Source organism: Armigeres subalbatus, chromosome 3 (assembly GCF_024139115.2).
Source record: "Armigeres subalbatus isolate Guangzhou_Male chromosome 3, GZ_Asu_2, whole genome shotgun sequence".
NCBI classification, from domain to species: Eukaryota; Metazoa; Arthropoda; class Insecta; order Diptera; family Culicidae; genus Armigeres; species Armigeres subalbatus.
The window spans coordinates 141,863,460-141,884,654 of NC_085141.1; the positions used below are offsets into that span (position 1 = coordinate 141,863,460).

At 40.4% G+C, this 21,195-nt stretch overlaps 1 protein-coding gene across 2 annotated transcripts in view; it reads left to right on the forward strand.

Moving 5' to 3' along the window:
• The window catches only part of LOC134227973 (protein tincar), a 541,225-nt gene that overhangs the window by 377,684 nt on the left and 142,346 nt on the right, over positions 1–21,195 (forward strand). For both annotated transcript variants that reach the window (XM_062709692.1, XM_062709690.1), the window contains exon 7: positions 17,612–17,733. In XM_062709692.1, coding sequence (XP_062565676.1) covers positions 17,612–17,733 — 122 coding nt within the window. The remainder of the gene's footprint in view (positions 1–17,611; positions 17,734–21,195) is intronic.

Consider the following 21,195-nt stretch of genomic DNA (forward strand, 5'->3'; position numbering starts at 1 on the left):
CATATCGACAAATCGAAGGCTCATCGGAAACCGAAGACCGGGTGAACGCAGTGAGATAGCGTTCAAAAGACTTGACTGGGCAGTTGGCATTCGGCGTGTTTTGGGTGATCAATTCAAGATCTTCCTTGATCTGTTGGATTCATTAAGTATAATTTTAATTCAATTGTTTGTGTTTTCTCCTGCTATTTAATTTCTTCACTTTTTTCTTCTATATTTTTCCTTATTACTCCATTATTACATTTCCTCATTCATTATTTCCACATATGAAAAAATGTATCAATAATGCATTCAAAATGTACCACTAATGCAACATTTTTTTTCAAATTTTGATTTCAATGTTTCTTGAGAGAGTAGCAACAGCTCCTAGATTTTCACACAATCGAATTTCATGTCACAAATTTTCTTCCCAAATTCTTGATAGCTTTGACGTGATCGGCTTAATTACATATATTGATTTATCAGTATTTATACCATGAGTATTATAATAAATTAATACGTCGATAAACGAATGACAAATGTACTATGGATTATCGCAGGGAAAACGATATTTATTTTAGGATTTAACCATTGAAGTTTACTATGCGAATAAAGAGTAGAATTGTATCGCGTCGTATCCACTCGCGTTTCCTTTTTGTATTAGCGTTGGCATAACACCACAGGATAATGCATCCAACTTATCAAAAACTTAATATATCGTAAATAATTTCGCAGGAATTACAGAGAGCAAACGGCAAAGTCAACGGCACTAAAAATAGATATCAATGTACTTTACGATTCAATTATATGTGTCTACTCTGTTGATACTGGGTATATGGTGTGCTAGAGTAAGTTAATGTGATGAACCATATATAGTAAACTTGATGTTTTGTAGCTTGATGTAAATCCTGGGTACAAGAAACGGTTAATTTTTTTTTTCTTTAATCTAGAGACTCGATCTTACTCAATCGCGATTGCGTGAAAGTAAATTCATACATTATTTCCAGTAAAATCACTTGTTGCAATTATATTTTCAATATAAAAGTGAGTTTGTTTCAATTGCCATACATTTTATTTCATAATTCAAGAGGTTTATTGATAGATTAATACATAACACGCCTGCGTAACGCATACAAAGTGAAATTATATACACTTCCGAAGGAAGGGTCAAAAAGATATGTGAACTATGACATTTATTTACTCTTTTTGACTTAGGTACATTTATACTGAAGTTACGTGACCACATTCCAATATTAGTCAGATCTCATTTTAGAATAATAATATGTTTTTGATAAAGGTTTTTTTCATATATGTAGCACAATATTAACTTTGAATTTAACCGTTTTAGATTGAAACAATAATATTGTCTTATAACCAGGCTTGTAAAATGTCATCTGCATGTCATTTGACTAATTTGTTAATAACTTTCTTTAGAAATAAAATTCACATCATAATTTTAGATGTACTCATAACGCTTGAGTAGTGCTATATTTTTGTTCAAGGGTACATTGCTCTAAATATAACATCTAAGGCTGGAGAGTGGAAACTCTCCAAAATGTCACGTGTCATTTGACATAATGTCATTTGAATGACATTTTGCCTCCCACGCCCCAGATTACATATATACAGCAATGTCTTGTTAGACAAAGTTGTAGGCACATTTATGCGCTATAAGTTCGTCATACATCCAGAATCAATAGCTAACTTCTGAAAAAAGTTCTGGGAAAATTATACAAACGAATGCAAATGACATTTTACAACACTGCTTATAACAATTCATGTTGGCCTATAGTATAAATTTTTTTTATTTCGATTTTATTCAATAATCAACATATTAAATGATATAAATATTGAAATTTGTGCTTCATTGTCATCAAGAAGGAACATTCACCCAACTGCTCAAAAATTAAGCAATGATTTATTATATGTTATTTGATTAATTTTGGATTGTGATCATAATGTCAAAACCCTTTTCTCATAATGGAAAATTTGAAAAAACATAAAAATGCATTTGTGGATTGTATAAGAGGTTTTCTAAACGTATTAACTTATCTTAAAATCACCGCTAAACTTTAATTTTCATTTACTTGTAGAAAACGTCATTCGATATGATAATTTTCATCATAGAGCAAAACAATATTGCAAGACTCAATGTGAACGCACCATAATTTTGCGGAGATGAACCAATTAACTGCGTCGGCGACAATGGGGCATTGCGGCCACAGTTCAGATAGAAGCAAAGGAGGGTGGAAAGTTCAAAATGCATGTGAATTATGCTTTCTTCCTGGATATCTATCTTGTTCAAAACTGGATCAATTTTGATAGTGGGCGAACAAATCGGGTGAGCACGTTCCAGTTCTTTACTTTTAATTGCTTTTATAATATATGAATTCATCAAATTCGACACTAAATACGTACAGGGCATCGTTGCTGCTATTGCCGCGGATATTGTGGGAGTCCCAGGTATCCGGTTCACGCTTTAGTAAGCAACGGTGGCTCTTCTCGACCTTCTATTCCCTGAGTAGTCACTACGAATAAGGGCGTCCTTGTGAAGTTTTGCTGTACCTGTTATGAACTACTAATACATCCTATTCCCCACACTTTCTGAAGAAACCTTTCTTGCTTCAGGAGTGAATCCTTTTTGTAGTATTAGTCTTCGTAACAAAAAGGACACCATAACAGAGCATGAGATCAGATCAAATTATTCGTAGTACTACTTGACCAACACCCCCAGCTGGGTGAGGGGTAGAGGATGACGCACACACACACACACACACACACACACACACACACACACACACACACACACACACACACACACACACACACACACACACACACACACACACACTATCGGGAACATTATTCTATCGTACTTTTACCCAAAACAAGAACTTTTTAGCAATGTTTGTGTTTTAACGAACATTTTGTACGTCGGTTTGGAAAAAAGATATTTTAGTTACCAGATAAAGATTGTCGCTATCGTCGCTGTCCAGAACAACTTTTGCTGTCGAGGATAAGGCATCTAAATGTCAATGAATACATACGATTTGACAGTTAAGTACCACACATCTTTTGGACAGCAGAACAAAGGGAACCGAGGCGACAATCTTTATCTGTTAATTAAAATATTATAAATTCAGTAGAAAATCGAATTATAACCGCTATTGAAATCGGATTTTTCTCACAATTCATACGTTAAACCTAATTTCGGAAGTAGTGCGCTGTATAGCACATCACCAAATGAAAACAGCGCACCACTTCCGAAGTTAGGTTTAACGTACGAATTGTGAGAAAAATCCAACTTTGTTAGCGGCTATAATTCGGATTTGCACTGAATTGATAATATCTTTTGTTTGGAATCGCCGATCCCTCTAATCGACGTTAAAATTGTCGATCGATAAAAGAATGAGAGAGCTACACGGTATGCATTTTGAACTTTGTTCACTGCTCGCTTTGGCATAACGCATTTCGCGGAGAAACTCGTTTACTCATTAATGGGTACTTTTTCTTTGCTATTTCTTTCTCTCTGCTGAAAAATTAAATGAGTAGATCCACTTAATCTCCCAAAATGGGTGAATTTTCCAGCAGAGAGAAAGAGATAGCAGAGAAAAATAACCAGGGAGGAAGATGCAAGAGAAAAAAATACCAAAAATTAGGTACTTTTTTCCAACCGTGTAGGTGAAAGTTAGAGTGTGAAAGATCCTCGCACTGTTTTCGCACTTTCATCGGTGTTTTTTTGTTTCATTTTGACAGCTTACTCACGTGCTTTTGCTGCCAACTTCGCGAATACGAAAGTAATGCCTCTACTCACTCTTATGTCAAAATCTCATTGCAATCTGTCAGACATGGCCGTCAATCACCCCTTCTTGTTCCTCCACAGTAAAATCTTATTAGGAACTGTCAGACTGTGCGTGAAGCATTGACCTTCGTAGTCGTGAATTTCGGCTGGGCGACGCGACGTGTCGGAGGGTAAATTGCTGTGCTTCTGGAAGTGAAAATAATTTCCAGGCAGTAAGATAGGATATGGCACGATTTGACAGATAGCCCATACATTTTCTGTGAAATCCTGCCGTTACCGTGGCCGTTCTGTTCTATTGCACTGGATGCTTCAGAAATATTTTTTAATGCATTCGTTAAATGAAAAATGTTATCAAACTTTTTTAAAACAGATATTGCGAATTCATTAAACAAGGTATAATAATTTTACAATTACACAGCTTTATTTAACCAAAATATAAATGATTGTAATAGCATCTGTATCAGCCAAATGTAAGGATATTCTCCCTAGATTCGAATTGTTGTTTGGAATGCATCTTCCGATTAAATCAAAATTAAAATAAGGACTCAATTTACATTTATTGGTCTTGTTAAATTAACTTTAATGAAAAATATTGATTTAGTGAAGAATATTAATCTTCGTATATGTTCAATGAGCAAGAGAAATGTGGCTACCATGCGCAGTGCAATTCATTAGCCCAAAAATGATTTCAGGATAACTCTTGCTTCAAAATACGTTGTTTTGCCATATCGTGTACAACACGGCAAACAAAATTTCTCCAAATATGGTAAAAGGTGTGGTTTTTGTACAACAGATGGCGGTAATATCACCGCTTTCAGTGTCTCCCGGTAAATATATGGAAAGTATTAAACTCGGGTATCTTGTTCCTTCCAGTTATCTTTGCTAAAAGACATTACGTCGAATATGGTCGTATTGCCTTTGGTCGAAATTAAGTTTTCGGCCAACCATCAACGAATTATGGTTGGAAGTGAAGTGTATACTGAACTAATTATTGTATGAATATTAAGTGAAAGAAAAAGTATCGATGACGACCACATGTCCCTTCAACTGAACGACCCTTTTACTAAATATTATTTGACAAAACGTCATTCGAGTAAATGTCAATCAACGGAATGTCCCAAAGCCGATCATTGGTTTTTGAGCTTGTGCCAACACAAATTATAGATTAGAGTGTATTTTCTCATCGATACCTAATGTTTTGCATTTGCTCTGTAGGTTTTCAATTTTTTCACAGTCCATCATGGTCTCTAAAAAGTTTACGTTTGCTCAGGCGAAAAATCCTCATTAGCTTCTGTATTCATTTCTTCCTCTGCTGATTGAACTTTCTCATGTTCACTGAATTCCTCCAATCAGTTCATCCATGTATTTTGTAGATTTTTTTAAATCAAATTTAATCAACAATACTTTGGCTTATATCTAGACCAACATTTGAAAAGGGCGTAACAGCCAAAATTTATTCCTTCTGATACTTGGTCTGCATATATAGCTATATATGTAGACGAGGATTCAGAAGGAATAAATTTTGGCTGTTACGCTCTTTTCAAATGTTGGTCTAGAATTATCAATTTTACTAAATCACCTAAAACCGACCTATCATACTGAAATTCGTTTTCGACTAAATTTCCATTCGAATAAATGTCCATTCGACTAAATGTCCATCCGACCAAATGTCCCTTCGATTAAATGTATTTAGACTAAACGTCATTCGACGAACTGTCCCAAAACCGTATTCTTTTGCTCTCAATTGCACAACAAATCAACTGAACGGATGACTGGGATAAGTAATTCATTATCACTGTGCAAGTTTCAGTAACTAAATAAATACAAAGATCAATATCCCTACAGTCAGTTAGGAATAAAGTGATTTCGTAGGTGTTATTGTACTGGTTCCCATCACGAGCTCAGAATTAATTCAAACTATCTCCACTTACGTGCCAAGCAAGCAGCATAAAAAGCATACTTGAATGAGGATCAGCATGAGTTTTCCGGTGAAGCTACTCAAGGCGAATCCCTTCTCTAAAAGAACAATCCTGAGTCAATCGTACAACAACTGTCTGTTCTGATCGCTTTTGCTAAACATTTGGGTGAAGAAACAGAAACTAATCGAACATACTAACGATCAAGCTCATTCTCTCCTTTTTTCAAGTTCGTTTATTTGGTAGGCTCAGGCGTGTATAAGCAGGGGCAGCAGGGACTATGTCCAAGGGCTTGACGATCCCTCCCCAAGCCATCTACGAGTTGTGGTGCCTGCCTAGGATATGGTGGGGTTTGACATTGGGCTCTGTTGAACCTCTATAAAAAGCTGCATGTATCCGCAAGTAGGCCCCACCAAAGCGACCGTGTGCCGCTCAAAGCGCACAATCCTAAGTCCGGGTGGTGTTAGGTGGGACGCTAAACAGACCTGACACGACAGCCCTCCGACGAGACAGGAGGTTTGCGCAGGCCCAATAAGCAGCCTTTAAAAACAGCCATTACGGACGACATAGAATACATAATACAACTCGATACAATCGGCAACACGATTGAAAGCTTGGAATATGGAACTGCAAGTCGCTAGGCTTGGTTGCTAGGTTGCTAGGTTGCGACAGGATAATCTACGACGAATTACATCCCCGCAACTTCGACGTCGTATCGCTGCAGGAAATCTGCTGAACAGGACAGAAAGTGTGGATAAGCGGGCATCGAGCGGCTAGCTTCTACCAAAACTGTGGCACCACCAACAAGCTGGGAACCGGCTACATAGTTTTGGGCAAGATGCGCCAACGCGTGAAGATAAAAGGCCGTTTCTTCAACTATAGCATCATCAACGAGCACTGCCCACACGAAGGGAGACCCGACGACGAGAAAGAAGCGTTCTATGAACAGCTGGAGCAGACATATGATGGATGCCCACTGCGGGATGTCAAAATTATCTTAGATGACATGAACGCTCAGGTAGGAAGGGAGGAAATGTATAGACCGGTATATAACGGCCAATGATGTATGAACTTCGCAGCCTCCCGCGGAATGATAGTCCGAAGCACTTTCTTCCCCCGCAAAAATATCCACAAGTGCACATGGAAACCAGCGAATTAAGAAACGGAAAACCAAATCGACCACGTTCTAATCGACGGCAAATTCCTCTCTGACATCACGAATGTACGCACTTACCGCAGCGCGAATATTTAATCCGACCACTACCTTGTTGCAGTATGTCTGCGCTCAAAACTCTCGACGGTGTACAACACTCGTCCGAGTCGTCCGCCGCGGCTAAACATTGGGCGGCAACAAGACGGTAGACTAGCCCAAGACTATGCCCAGCAGCTAGAAGTGGCACATCCAAAGGAAGAGCAGTTAGGCGCAGCGTTATTTGAAGATGCCTGGAGAGATATTCGATCCGCCATTGGAAGCACCGCAGCCGCTGCACTAGGCACGGTGCCCCGGATCAGAGAAACGACTACACACCGCGAAAATCGGAAGACTGCGGTGAGCCGGGCACGTATCTACCATATCGGATAGTAATCGGGTGAAAATGGTTCTCGACAACGATGCGACGGGAACAAGAAGGCGAAGTGCTCAGTGAGCAAGGTGGATCAATCAGGTGGAGGACGATTTGTGGACGCTCCGCAGACTGCATGGTTGGCGACGTGCAGCCATGGACTGTGCTGAATAGAGAAGACTTCTATGCACGGCACAGGTCACTCCGGCCTTAGTCTGAATGAAAGTGGTCGGCTGTCGGCACCCTTTTGTTTTTGGTCCATAACTTTCGTCCAATTGCACAATGTGGTGACATTTGCATACCAATGGAAGCCAATAGGCATAAGCTAATGACTGGTGGAGAGATTTGTTTTATTTCATCTATTTGAAAATTTGTATCAACAATTTTGTTAAGCGTTGATTCTATGCCATTTTGAAAAAGGTAGTACCCTGAAAATAATAGTTAAATTGTGACCGCTACGGTGGCATTCAGTATTGAATCACAAAATAGAGTAAATTTGCTTTGTAAATACGTAATGCGCTCACCATTTCGATCGTTTTACTACGGTTTATAGCATAACCAAAACAAACTTTGGAGTGGGTTTTCACTTGACAAAAAAGTGTTTTCTCTGTAAAACAAAACAAAAGCTTCTACATGCTTCGGAAATGGGCACAACAAGATCGTGCTTACATAGCACACGTATGGCAAATGTCAAAATGACCACATCTGTTGGCTGTCAAAAGTTACGACGGGGTGCCGACAACCGACCACCTTCCCCTATCCAGCTTTCCACGCTCGCCATAATGGCGGATGCTATAAAAGTTTTGACATTAACTGTTTCCCGACACTGAACTGGAATTTTCATCAAAGTATGCAGTGTACTCTTTGTTGCCAATGACATCCCAATGTTTATTATGTTCAGTCATCATGCAATCTATGCATAAAACCTTTCATCTTTGGTATTGAGAATTGGAATTAAAAACATTTAATTAATATGTTATTTCTTTCAGATAAAGTTCGGTCATTCTAAAGAGGGTTACAATCTTCTACAAGTTCTATTTAGTTGCTGCAAAAGTCAACGGTCAGCGACAACAGCTGTGAGCAATGTTTCAAGTACTGTTTCTCGGTATTCCAGCACGAAGAAAGAAATACCATGGGTTATTATTAAAAACTTTCGTATTTCACGAACTCAATAATCTGGTTGATTTCGCAAACAACGTGTCAATGCTCAAACTTATGACTCAAGAAGAGTTTGCAAAACAAAGTGAAATTCGGCGCTGATGTGTTTTTCAGCACATGACAATCCCAAAAACAATCATTTAAGGCGAAACAAGAAATTAGATTTCTTTGCAGAAAACCAAATTTTCAAATCAATCAAATTCGTTCGAGTCGACAATGCTAATTTACATCCGTACACAAGCATTCAAACGTAAACGAGTATAGGTCCACTTGTAAAAGTCTATAGACATCCTAATTATTACATTAATTTATTGACACACTATTCGAATGTTACCGTTAAAAAAAAAGTTGAGTTGAGTCATTGTTGTTGGGACGGGACCCCAACTGTAGCATCGCAACTGAGAATGCGTACCGTTTTGGATCGCGTTGAATGGGTAGTTGGCCAATAGTACAAACTTGGGCCACATCGTGTCCGGATTATTTTAAACCTCAAGGGACAGGTGCAATCTGAGCCCACTTTCACTGTATGATACAAACAAAATGTATGCAGACCTCTCGCATAATTTGATTAAAATTGTATTTCATTCTATAAACGTGTAAGCATCATGGTTACAAGCTATCTGAAATGAAAGAAATATTAGAAAATATGAATAGAATAGAATTTATTTAGATACGATTACGTTTACAAGTTTTCTTGTTGACAAAAAATAACAATCTTTGGACTGTCAATGGTAACGAAAGAAATCATCGCTTGCTTAGACTAAAATTTCAGTTCAGTGTCGGGAAACAGTTAATGTCAAAATTTTTATGGTATCCGCCATTATGGCGAGCGTGGAAAGCTGGATATAATGCATAAGGTGTCCCTGGTAACACACAACAGTTGTACGACCAATTTTGGCTTATGGATGTCTTGTGTGGTGGCAAAAGGGTGAAGTGAGGACAATTCAGTCTAAATTAGGCCATCTTCAAAGGATGTGCCTAATGGCAATGACTGGTGCGTTCTCTTCGACTCCCACGGCTGCTCTCGAGGTTCTTTTCGACGTTGTCCCACTACACATACATCTCAAACAAGAAGCACTTTCTTGTACTTACCGATTATGGGTTCTCGGTTTCATGGAAGAGAATCCTGTAAACCGCAGTTCTACACACACTTCGTTGTTACAACTCATGGTTGATTGGGACAGAACAGTCCTCGCTCCAAGTGATCTCACACTCGCTAGTAGTTTTCCTTATAAGACATTTTCAACACAATTCCCCTCGCGGGATGAGTGGACATCTGGCTATTTGGAGAGAAGTATGTCGGACAGCATTGTTTGTTATACTGACGGCTCCCTCTTCGAAGGTAGAGCGGGTGCAGGTGTCTACTCGCGTGAGCTAAGATTGGAACAGTCCCACTCACTGGGTAGACACTGCACTGTCTTTCAAGCGGAAATATTTGCCATTATGTGTGGAGTGCAATCCGCACTGCAGAAGCACATAATAGGCAAAGTAATATACTTCTGTTCAGATAGTCAAGCAGCTATCAAAGCCCTCGCTTCGGCCAACTCAAGGTCGAAGTTAGTAATCGCATGTCGAACTCAAATAGAGGAACTGAATTCAGTTAATACATTGCACCTTATATGGGTACCTGGCCATTCTTCCATAGCTGGAAACGAATTGGCTGATGAGTTAGCTCGCACTGGAGCATCACAAGACTTTTTTGGTCCTGAGCCAGCTATTCCAATATCTAAGTGTTGGGTGAAGCGTTTGATTAGCTCTTGGGCTTCCACTCAGCACAAACGGTATTGGAGTAGTTTGGATTCTTGTCGACAAACAAAATTGTATATCCGAGAGCCATCTCCGTTAGTAGCTAACTATTTAGCTAATCTGTCTAAACAGAATTGCAGTGTCTTAGTCAAGGCCTTGACAGGTCACTGTCGACTCAACTATCACATGGCAAATATTCAACGTGTTGAATCTTTTGTCTGTGATGGTTGTGAATCCGATTATGGAACTTCTTATCATCTGATATGTAACTGCCCAGTTTATGCGCAACTGCGTTTCCAAATATTTGGTAAACACTTACTAAGTGAAATTGACTACAGAAACCTTAACCTTCAAAGTATTCTGTTGTTCATAACCCGTAGTGGTAAGGAGCTATGAGCTTTTGTACGTGTTGTATACGTTGTATGCCCTCTTCAAGGGTACCTTTCCCAATCTTCCCATTTTTCTCCCATCCATATTTCCTTTCCTTTTTGTTCACTTCCTTTTCCGTCAGGTGCGTGATGAGAAAGGCTGTGAAGGCGATGGCACAAATCTCCCGAATTGAGGTGAACGTGCCCCTGGAGCCGACGTTCTGATACCTGATACCTGATAGACTAAAATTTCAGTTCAGTGTCGGGAAACAGTTAATGTCAAAATTTTTATGGTATCCGCCATTATGGCGAGCGTGGAAAGCTGGATATAATGCATAAGGTGTCCCTGGTAACTTCTGGCTGTGCCACTGCGACCAGTTATTAGATCTGTTGTAGCGTCACCCGTATCCTTAGTGTTTAAGTGCATGTCGAATTATTCCATTACTATTGATAAGGAATGCAGTATCGGTTTCGATACAGTTGATGTTTTATTTTCTCAAGACCACCATGACAAGGTCTATTTAGACCCTCCACAGAGAGCAATCCCATTGAAGGCACGCCCCTTTTCAATAGGAAATCAATCCTTTCTTGAGAAAACAGAACAGCAATACTGTTTTTGGCCATGCATCGGAGCCCTAGCCACATCCTTGTCTTGCTTCTAGAATATCACCAGTAAACGCTGAAAACCCGGGTTTTAACTCTGTCTACGAGACCATCTCAAGCAAGAGAATTTGTTCAGTAATAAGAACTTCCGTGTGTTCCTCTCCCTACTATTGTTCACCAGTTCAAGAAGAGTTAGTACGTATTGAAATCCCTAACTCGATTTTTCCAGCAGTCAGTTCAGCCTTGGACCGGGTACCGAGGGTTTTTAATAAATTGCTTGAAAAGTTGTTTCCGCTGCATACAGTTTAGCCTCAAACAAGATGAACTCGAGTCTTTCAACTGTCTGCAAGGTAACATTATTTATGTTTAATTCCTAAGTCTGCTGTTGGTAGCGGGGACTAAATACGATGAATCCTTAATTCCCACAACTGTTAACGCAGAAGCGGTTAAGCCGGCAATCTTGCCAACCGATGTTCCCGAAGGGCATGCGTCAGCTGTCAAAGCGTCGCGTCGAGTGATGAAACGTGGCCGATAGCTCGGATATTCAGAAGATGTTTCACCAAATCCGAATACGGGAGGATGACAAGCACAGCCAACGCTTCTTATGGTCGACTGATGAATCAATCGTCTGTCTGATGGACGTTGCGACGTTCGGGAGCACCTGCTCTCCAGCTTTGGCGCAATTCATCAAAAATCTCAACGCTGAGCAACACCGTGAGCGCTTTCCAGAAGCAGCAAGTGCGATCATCGACGACCATTAATTCGGCGATTATTTGGCGAGTTTTAGTTCCGAAGAGGAGGTAGCGAAGGTGGAGAGCGATGTGCGACACGTACACAGCAACGGTGGATTCAAACTGCATAACTGGCGGTCGAACAGCAGAAAAGTAATGGAAGGGTTATATGAAGAGCAGCCCGTAACAGACAATCAGTTGAACCTGGTGAACAATGGAAAACCGAAAAATTGCTCGGATTGCTCTGGATTCAAACTGACACGCGGCCGACAAAGAGACAAAAGCTGCGGTGCGTTATGACCTTGTATGACCCCTGGCTGCGGTGCGTTATGACCTTGTATGACCCCTTGGAATTGCTTTCAACGCTCATCATACACGGTAAAGTCTTAATCCAAGATATATGGCGAAAGCAAACGGAATTGGACTAGCAAGTCAGCGAAGATGTCTATAAGAAGTGACAGAAGTGGGTGAAGATGATCCAGTATATCGCCGAAATACGTATCCCGAGATGCTACTTCCGACACGCCAGTCAGGAAACATATCGCAACTCCGAGCTGCATGTTTTTGTCGACGCCAGCGAGGTGGCGTATTCTTGTGCGATCTACTTACGCACATTCAGCAACAGTGGCGATCCACAATGCTGTCTAATAGCCGCGAAATCAAAGGTAGCTCAATTGAACTCATTCCAAGGTTGGAGCTGCAAGGATGCGTCCTGGGCGTACGTTGGCCAAAGTTCGTTCGAGAGAACCACAATGTCCCGGTCCCCAAAACAATCTTTTGGAACGACCCACGACACCACCGGCAATACGTATCCTTTAGGATAAGCGAGATTTTGGAGCACAATACGATAGACATGTGGCGGTGGGTACCTTTACATTGCAATCCAGCGGATGAAGCAACTAAATGGGGAAGCGGCCCATACTTCAACAGCAACAGCAACTGGTTCCACGGACCTGATTTCTTGCGACTCCCAGAAAACGACTGGCCTCGTTCCAAAAGATCGGAACGCGCCACCACCACAGAAATGCGAGCTTCAGTTCTCCACCATTTTTTGTTCACGCCGGTGATCGATTTCGAGCGTTTCTCCCGTTTTGATCAACTTCTACGTGCAACAGCATACGTTCTACGATACGTTTTACGAGTGAACAATACGATCAAGAAACATGCAAGATACGTTGGACGACTGTCGCAAGCAGAATTACAGACAGCGGAAAGAACAATCTTCAAGATGGTACAAATCTCCTATCCAGACGAGATCGCCGTATTATCGAACAGAGCTCCGAACGAAACTGATCAACAGACTATCGGGAAACAGAGCTCCATCTACCGACTGATGCCTATGTTGGACAACAATAGCCTGCTGCGCGAGCGCGGTCGATTCGGCGCAGTAGAAGGAGTCTGCTATGAAGTACGGCATAATGTTATTTTTCCGAGAGGTCATCATGTCACAAATCTTCTGTTGCACCACTATAACCAACAATACCGTCATGGCAATGCGGAGACCGTAGTTAACGAGCTTCGTCAACTGTATACTTTCTCAAGACTCCTCCTGTAAGTTAGCGGTGAGTTAGCGAGTTAGCCGTGACTGCTAACTCTGGACTGGAAGTTAGCGAGTTAGCCGTGACTGCCCAACCTTCAAAATCCATCGAACAAGACCAACAATCCCACCGATGGCTTCTCTTCCGCCTGCGCGTCTAGCACCATGAATGGGCCTTCACCTACACAGATTACGTCGATTACTTCGGTCCGCTATTGGTCAAGCTAGGTATATCGAACGTAAAACGTAAGACGTAAGTCGAGTCAAGTACGAGACACTGAAGACGGCCTTACTTTTGAGGTCGAAATACGTATCTGTCAAGATACAATTAAGTGGTGGAATTCAATGGGATTGTATAAACTCGTCTTATGACAGGGGTTGGATCTTTGTTTACATGTTTAACAGCGCGTGCCACCCATCTTGAAGCCTACACCCTGTCAACGGAGTCGTCGATTCGTAGGACGCTGAGGTCCACCCGCCGAATCTTCAGTGACAACGGAACGAACTTCCAAGGCGCTGAGCGAGTTCTGCGGCACCAAATTAGCCAGGGACTGTCCGACACCTTCACCAGTACCAGCACAAAGTGGACATTCATTCCGCCAGGAGCACCACAAATGGGTGGAGCATGGGAACGCTTGGTGCAGTCAGTAAAAGCTGCCATGGCCAAAGCGTACTCTTAAGGAAAACTTGACGATGAGGGGCTGCAGACACTAGCCGTGGAGGCTGAACGTATGGTGAACTCAATGCCTCTGACGTATTTGCCCCTTGAGTCTGAGGAGACCGAGGCACTCACACCCAACCACTTTTTGGTGTTTAGCTCAAACGGGGTAAAACCACAAAGAGAAGGAATCATCGATGCAAGCCGTGCTCATCAGTCTAGTGAATTAGTCCGTCGAGAAATCCTAGGAAGGTCCTGGGAACTGATCAAACGCCAGCTGGACGTTTTCTGGAATCGCTGGCTGATCGAATACTTGCCTGTAATCCGTCGGCAACCGAAGTGGTTCGACGAAATCCGTACATTAGAAGCAGGGGATCTGGTGATGGTCGCAGAACCAACGAAACGGTACGGATGGAAACGAAGACGAATCATTCGAATAATCTCAAGTCCGGATGGCCGATGTCGACAGGCCGTCGTTAAGATTCGACAAAATATTGTGTCCGGTGTCAAGGTTGGCGCTGCTTGACCTAAAGGATCATCGTGAGACTCCGGAGAACTCCAGACCACACCCGGGGGAGACTGTTAACGCAGAAGCGGTTAAGCCGGCCGCTGTTTCCGTACGGCATGCGTCAGCTGTCAAAGCGTCGCGTCAAGTGATGAAACGTCAGGAGAGGGCCTGGTTATCGTCGATCTTTTTAGTAAAACCACATGATAAGAAAGCGACCTGTAAAGCTTGGTGAAATGAAAAGAAGTTGGATTTATTTCCATATAATTGTTCGCAGATATCAATACATCGTTCCGCTACCTGAAAAGAAGGAAGAAAAAAGTAAATGATAATGATTTAAAATAAAATAAGGAATAATAATCATAAAATAAATTAATTTAGTCCACATCGCCTAGGTTAGGTTAGGAATAAGACAAAGCAGGTGCGTCAATAGCAAAGGCCCACCGAATTGTGAGTATTTCATAAATACTAACCTGTAATACTTACCTGTAAACATTCCAAATTGTTAAATTTCAATACAGTTGAAGCCCAAAATATAATATACCTGCTATCGAAACAGTAGTCTTATTTGCGCTCTGCCAGCCTTGATAAAATTTTGCCCTAGCTAGAAAAATGGATTAAGCTAGGGCTCTGTTTGGTAGATCTTACACCGCAACACACTAGGTCAACGTGATCTACCGTGTTACGGAAGGTCACTTTAGCTTATTCTCACGTCGATTCTCCCACTCGTTTTTGTCGGTTCGGAGGACATTTATCCTCGGCGTAATCATCAATATGAATAACAACCGAGCCAAGCTTAAGAGCTACGCAAACGTATCCATTGTGCTTGACCCATTACCAATAGATGCATAAGTATTATAGTCGACTCTCTACATCTCGATGTTCTATATCTCGATATCTCTCCTTGTGTCGATGATTTACTCAGTCCCTTCAATCTACATACATTTGGGCTTTCTACATCTTGATAACCTCCCTATCTCGAATCTCCCTATCTCGAATCTCTCTATCTCGATGTGTTCTGATCATATTTTGTTCAGGATTCACTCTCCTTATGTCGATACGATCAAATTTTAAGGCTACTAGACCAACTTTGGACAGTAACAAACACATCAACAACAGGAAACGACATTTGTTTTATTGTCGTTTTTCATAGCAACAAGCTTTTTTGGATCTAGTACCCATTTCAATTTTCCTCACATTCCTCGATCTCTCCCTATCCCGATGGTCCCTTCAATATCTAGATGTGGAGAGGCGACTGTAGGTTGCCAATGGCACTTAAAATGTTGTAATCAACATGTTTTGTTCAAGACGGTATTTTAGGTGTCAGATGTCCATGTTTTACATCACAGTAGCCCGATGTTCATACTTGAACTTGAGGACAAGCAAACAAAAATATCATATTTGACATTCAAGGTACCGTCCAAATCATTTATACAAAATTTGGTTTATGTTGATTGCAATTTGCAAATGTTGATCCCATACAACAGTGTATTATTATGCTTATACTTCTGCTGGCTTACCACAGTTGATTCAAAAGTTTCTTTTCGTTTCAAAGCTAATTTCGTTCCTTTTCGCTTGACTAACGTCTAGGTTACTTCGACCTGGCAGTCAAAGTACCGGTTACAAGTGTAAAATTGATGTTGGCGACGAAACCAAACGTGCACTACTACATGATGCATAAATTAATGGCCAATTGAAGCTTGTTGAAGCATAATTTGGCAAAATAATTTTAATGACTACAACGCCACTAGCGTTCTAGAAGTGATGAACTTTGTATACAACTTAAAAATCACTCTAATAAAGTTAAAAAAAACTAGCGTTCTAGTACTCATACTCTTACCACAAACTTATCTCGGATCTCTATCCAAAATTAAATCCTCGGTCAATCGGCATGTTTTGCATCTAGATTTTCAAGCCATGTCTGGAAAAAGACAAAAAAATTAAAAACCAACCCCGTATCATCGTTAATCCCATCAGACGCAGGCTCTGCGTATTGGGTGACAACCCTTACTGAAAAGACTGAAAAGAAAATAAAAGAAAAATCTTTTATTTTCGAACATTATCAAAGAGTTTTCTTCGGAGAATAGTATTTTAGCATTTTAGTGGTAATTAAAAAGATACAATGTAACCTTTTTATTCCTTATGCCTTAAAACTCCCAATGCACGGGTTCAAAGTAGATGAAACCATGTCACCCATTTCATTTGAGCCTTTCTTACCTCTTTGACCCATTGTCGCCTCTGTTGTTAGATGTTTGCAAAAGATACGATGAATCTGAAAAAAAAAGTTATCATGATTTATTTTAAGTAATTGCTAGATATACCGTGATCAACGCAACAAATTTTACAGCGTAATTATCTTTCTGTTGAATCTTCCATTCAAAGCTTAATGAGCTTATGAGTGGCTATACTAACTTGTTCTGATTTAAGCCACAGCTAATTTAAACTAACGTTGGCAAATTATCGATCCAATTTTCCATCCGCTTGAATTGCTTGACGAATGCTTTTAATTAGTGGAATCCTCTTACAAGCCAAATTACTACCCATTAATAGGAAACACTTCATTCGCCGAGCTGCGTTGAAATGTCTTCCAGCATGGAGCCGAACGCAAAACGGGGTGAGAGTACTTCCTAACCTAACCCCTTCGCCGCCTTCTTCTGTTTCGTTGAATAAACCACGTGGTGGATCAATACTGTAATCAATCATTTTCACGCCTGGCTTATCTCGACGACAGACGACGGTGGAGCGCTAAGTGAATTGCGGATTGAGTTATGTCACCTCGCAAATGATAACGATTGTCATGAGGATAGCGGCGCCACGACCATAGCGTGATCTGTGCGTTGTAAAGCCATCAATAATTCGAACTTTCTCTATTGATTCGCAATCGCTAATGATAATGACACGATGATAATCATCTACAATCTAAATAATAATTTGCTGCTATTGATTGATTATCGACCTCGCACTGAACCGAGAACAGTTAGAAGGTGCTGTTCTATTTGATTTACGTTTGCTAATTGCAGTTGTTTCTTCATTATTTATTCCTAAACAGGGCGCTCTGGATACACGGTGGACCAACCTCTGCATTCATACATATCATCACGGCCATATGCTTATTGCTGCCACGACTGCTCCTGGAGGCCAAAGTTATCGAGAATGGGCTTCTTCCCAAAGGTAAGTTGGATATTAGGTGTTATCGATGGAATTTACAAAATGGGAGAACCAATAGGAATAATTAGGTATAGTTCTTATAATGGTTTATATTTTAATAATATTGAACCCCTTTCAAAACGTTATTAAACATCCAAATTGAGAGAAACCTCGTGGAAAAATTTTCATTATGTCTCATAGGATAAAGCAAGGTACACCCACACAATTTCTCGATTAGAAAGAACGGTCGGTCATTGAAATTCCTCATCCATTAGCAAGTTTAATCGCCCATAAGAAAAACCACAGCCGCGCTAATGAATGAGAAATTCCGATGGGTTTACTACATTGTACACAATATCCATCGCTATAAGGCAAAGAAAGAAGAGATTCCAGATAAAACGCATTGGCTATCAGGTTCTTCTCTTAGTTTTCCGCAAGGGGGTGGTGGAAGAAATGCGATGAACTTTTTTAATTAGTCTCAGTGAGTCACTATGCAGCATTAGCGAATGACTACAAAAAATGTTTTTTTATTTCATTGCATTACCAGGAAGATATATTTCAAGAATTCTTGAATGATAGAGATGATGTGCTTTCGTGTTTAACGACTAACATTATAATCAACCGTTAACAAGGATCTAAGGTAGATGAATTCATCAACCACCTCGAAAGTATCCCCGCCTTTCGTAACACTGCTTTCCAGGCGGGCCCTGTCGCATGGTTCCACCCACCAGCATGTACCCGAGTGGCACCCATGTTATACATAGATTACGGTAACTTATATATGACCGGATTGAGTCACAATTAAGTTGCTGCAACCAGATTCCCTTGGCTTGTGCTGCTTGGGTAGTTTGTCTTTGATGCATTCACCACCAGTTCAACTTTTGTTGCCTCACGTTTCACGCGGTGGTCAATTATGCCACCTTTGCAAATGTTCCCATGTGAATCGCGAAACAAGAAATTGACTGGATCTGTTGAAAAGGTTGAAAATCGTACCCCGGCTCTCCGCATGACACGTTCTAGCGCAATGTTGAACAACAGGTGCGAAAGTCCATCACATTGTAATCGAAAGTTGGTTTTCTCAGTCTGAAGAATCAGAGCAATGGCTTGTCCAACATCCGAGTGTTACAACTTTATGCAGCTGCATAAACTCCCTTCCAATATAGTAATAATCGTATTAACAATGTAGTACCTGTAAATTACATCAGTGAATAAAAAATCTTTTTTGCTGTGCAAAAGTAGTTGCGATCTTCGGTTATCTGGCTTCTGTTTCAAATAGCAGTGATAAATTAAAATTGAAATGAAGCATCCCAATCCACCATTTTTCCATGGTATCATTCGTAAGCCCCAAACATGAAGAATCAGGCAACACAAAGCAGCTCCTTATTATCTTCTTATGTCGGATGGAAATAGAGAAATAACAAGTCGCCGCAAGAAACGTACCCTGGCGTAACTATTCTTAACAGCAAAAGGAAGTTGTTACCAAACTAAATGGATTGAGTGGGAAAGGGTGCCGTGTGAGTCAGACTATAATTTTAAGGGAACGAAAGTGTTCTCATACGCCCCAGTCTATCTTCCACCCTCTTTCCTTTCGGCACAGCGGAGTGAGTAAGTCGTAATTTAAAGCTCCAATTCGTAGACATCGTCCATATCTAGGTGGTTGGTACGGAGCTCCATACATTCGTACCTACCATCATGTTTGCCGCTCTGGACCATTTCCGGAAAGTTTACTGCGGGGATAAGAGGGCTTTGTCGGTTGCGGGATACGGTGAGCCAGAGTATTTATTTGCATGGAGCTCGTGCAAACCGCCGAGTAAACACCGGTTGTTTATTTGGGTTTTCGGGTAGGTACCAATTTTGCCGTCGCCGTGGAATTAGTGGCTTGGGATATGAGAAAATTCCTGCTCGGTTCGGTGGAATGCTTTCAATTGCAGTCCCAACGGGAAATGTCTTAATAATAATACGGCTTTTATCAACAATTTACAGACTTTGTGCTAAGGTCATATATTTCTTCTGAAATATGTTTCTCTTTTTCGCCAGATTCCTTAACTTTTTCATTACCATCCAAAAGAAGTTTAGCCGGATAAAATAAATCGTGATTTAAATCACGATTCGGCGAGCATCAGTCGCGGTTGAAAACGTGTCTTGCGTTTCTAATAACTTGGCGTATTTTGATAAGTTATCAATAGCAACTTGAAAAACAGCCAATCGATGCTGCCAATGAACCAGCAGAACGACGTCTCCATAAGAGCAAAAATAAATATTAACTATTCTTAGGTGTTTGGTGGGAAATCACCTGGCGGAAGAAAAAATATGATGGAAACGATAGAAAAATGGCCAACGTTACACGCTGGATGGATTTCCCGGCGTACGAACAAACGAGTTCCGTAGACTCGCACATTCCAACACCATAGCGATTTGTGAACGGGAAATTATTTTTCATCTTTTCTCTGCGCTTCGACTGCTGATAACGTTGTTGTGCGAGCTGGGGAAAGATGCACGACGGTTTCACGAAACGGTTGAACCAATTTTATACAACTTCATGCTACCTTCAAAATTTTATACATGAGGTATCTTATTTTTTTTCTGATTTTCAAAAAAATTAGGCGAGGTTCTTCAGTACATATTTGATTTTTTTTACTCTAATTTTTATAGGCAATTCAATGAATGGGACTTTTCATTTTCATTTTCTATGTATTTACAAGCTAATTTTTAGTTGCAGACTCCACTTTTTGAAATGAGAATGTAAAATGATTATTGAGATTTTTCATTCGAATGTCTATATAAACATGTAGTTTAATTAACTGAACTACTACCACTTCCTAGGAGAGATCGACTATGATGGTGCTATTTGAGGTTATGGCTTTCAGTCTTCTTATGCTCAAAAACGGGTTTTACGTTTTTATCCGACGTTTCAGTTACATATATTTTACCTTTATCAAGGAGTTAACTAAGTCCCGTTTTATTGTTTACATTTGTTCTTTAGCATAGAACTTTTTTTTTGTCAAAACTTTATGTACAAACGCCCCTCTATTGCTCTGTATTGCTATTGGATTTGCATTTGTCCGGATAACAGGAATTATAGTCAGGAAAAATATGCAGTATTCAGGGGTATAGCAAAAGTCAAAATCACCGTATCAAACATGAAATACATACCTAGATATGTTTACTCTTTTATTCGTTGACTTACACAGATTTATAACTTAAAAATGATTTATTCCTCTGAATCGTGTAGTGCACTCACGCGTGCACGCCAAAAAAAACGAGTCGTTTACAGGAGTTAACCCAGTTGAAACTCATGGAAAAAGGTCAACTGAATTAAGCGTGCACAAACCGAAAATGTCAGAATGCCCAAAACTGTCAGAATTTCCAAAAGTGTCAAATTCATGTTTACTACGGTGCATCTGTATGGGGTTGACAGCTACGCTATATCCCTGGCAGTATTGCAAGAACAAATGTAAACAATAAAACGGGACATAGTTAACAGTT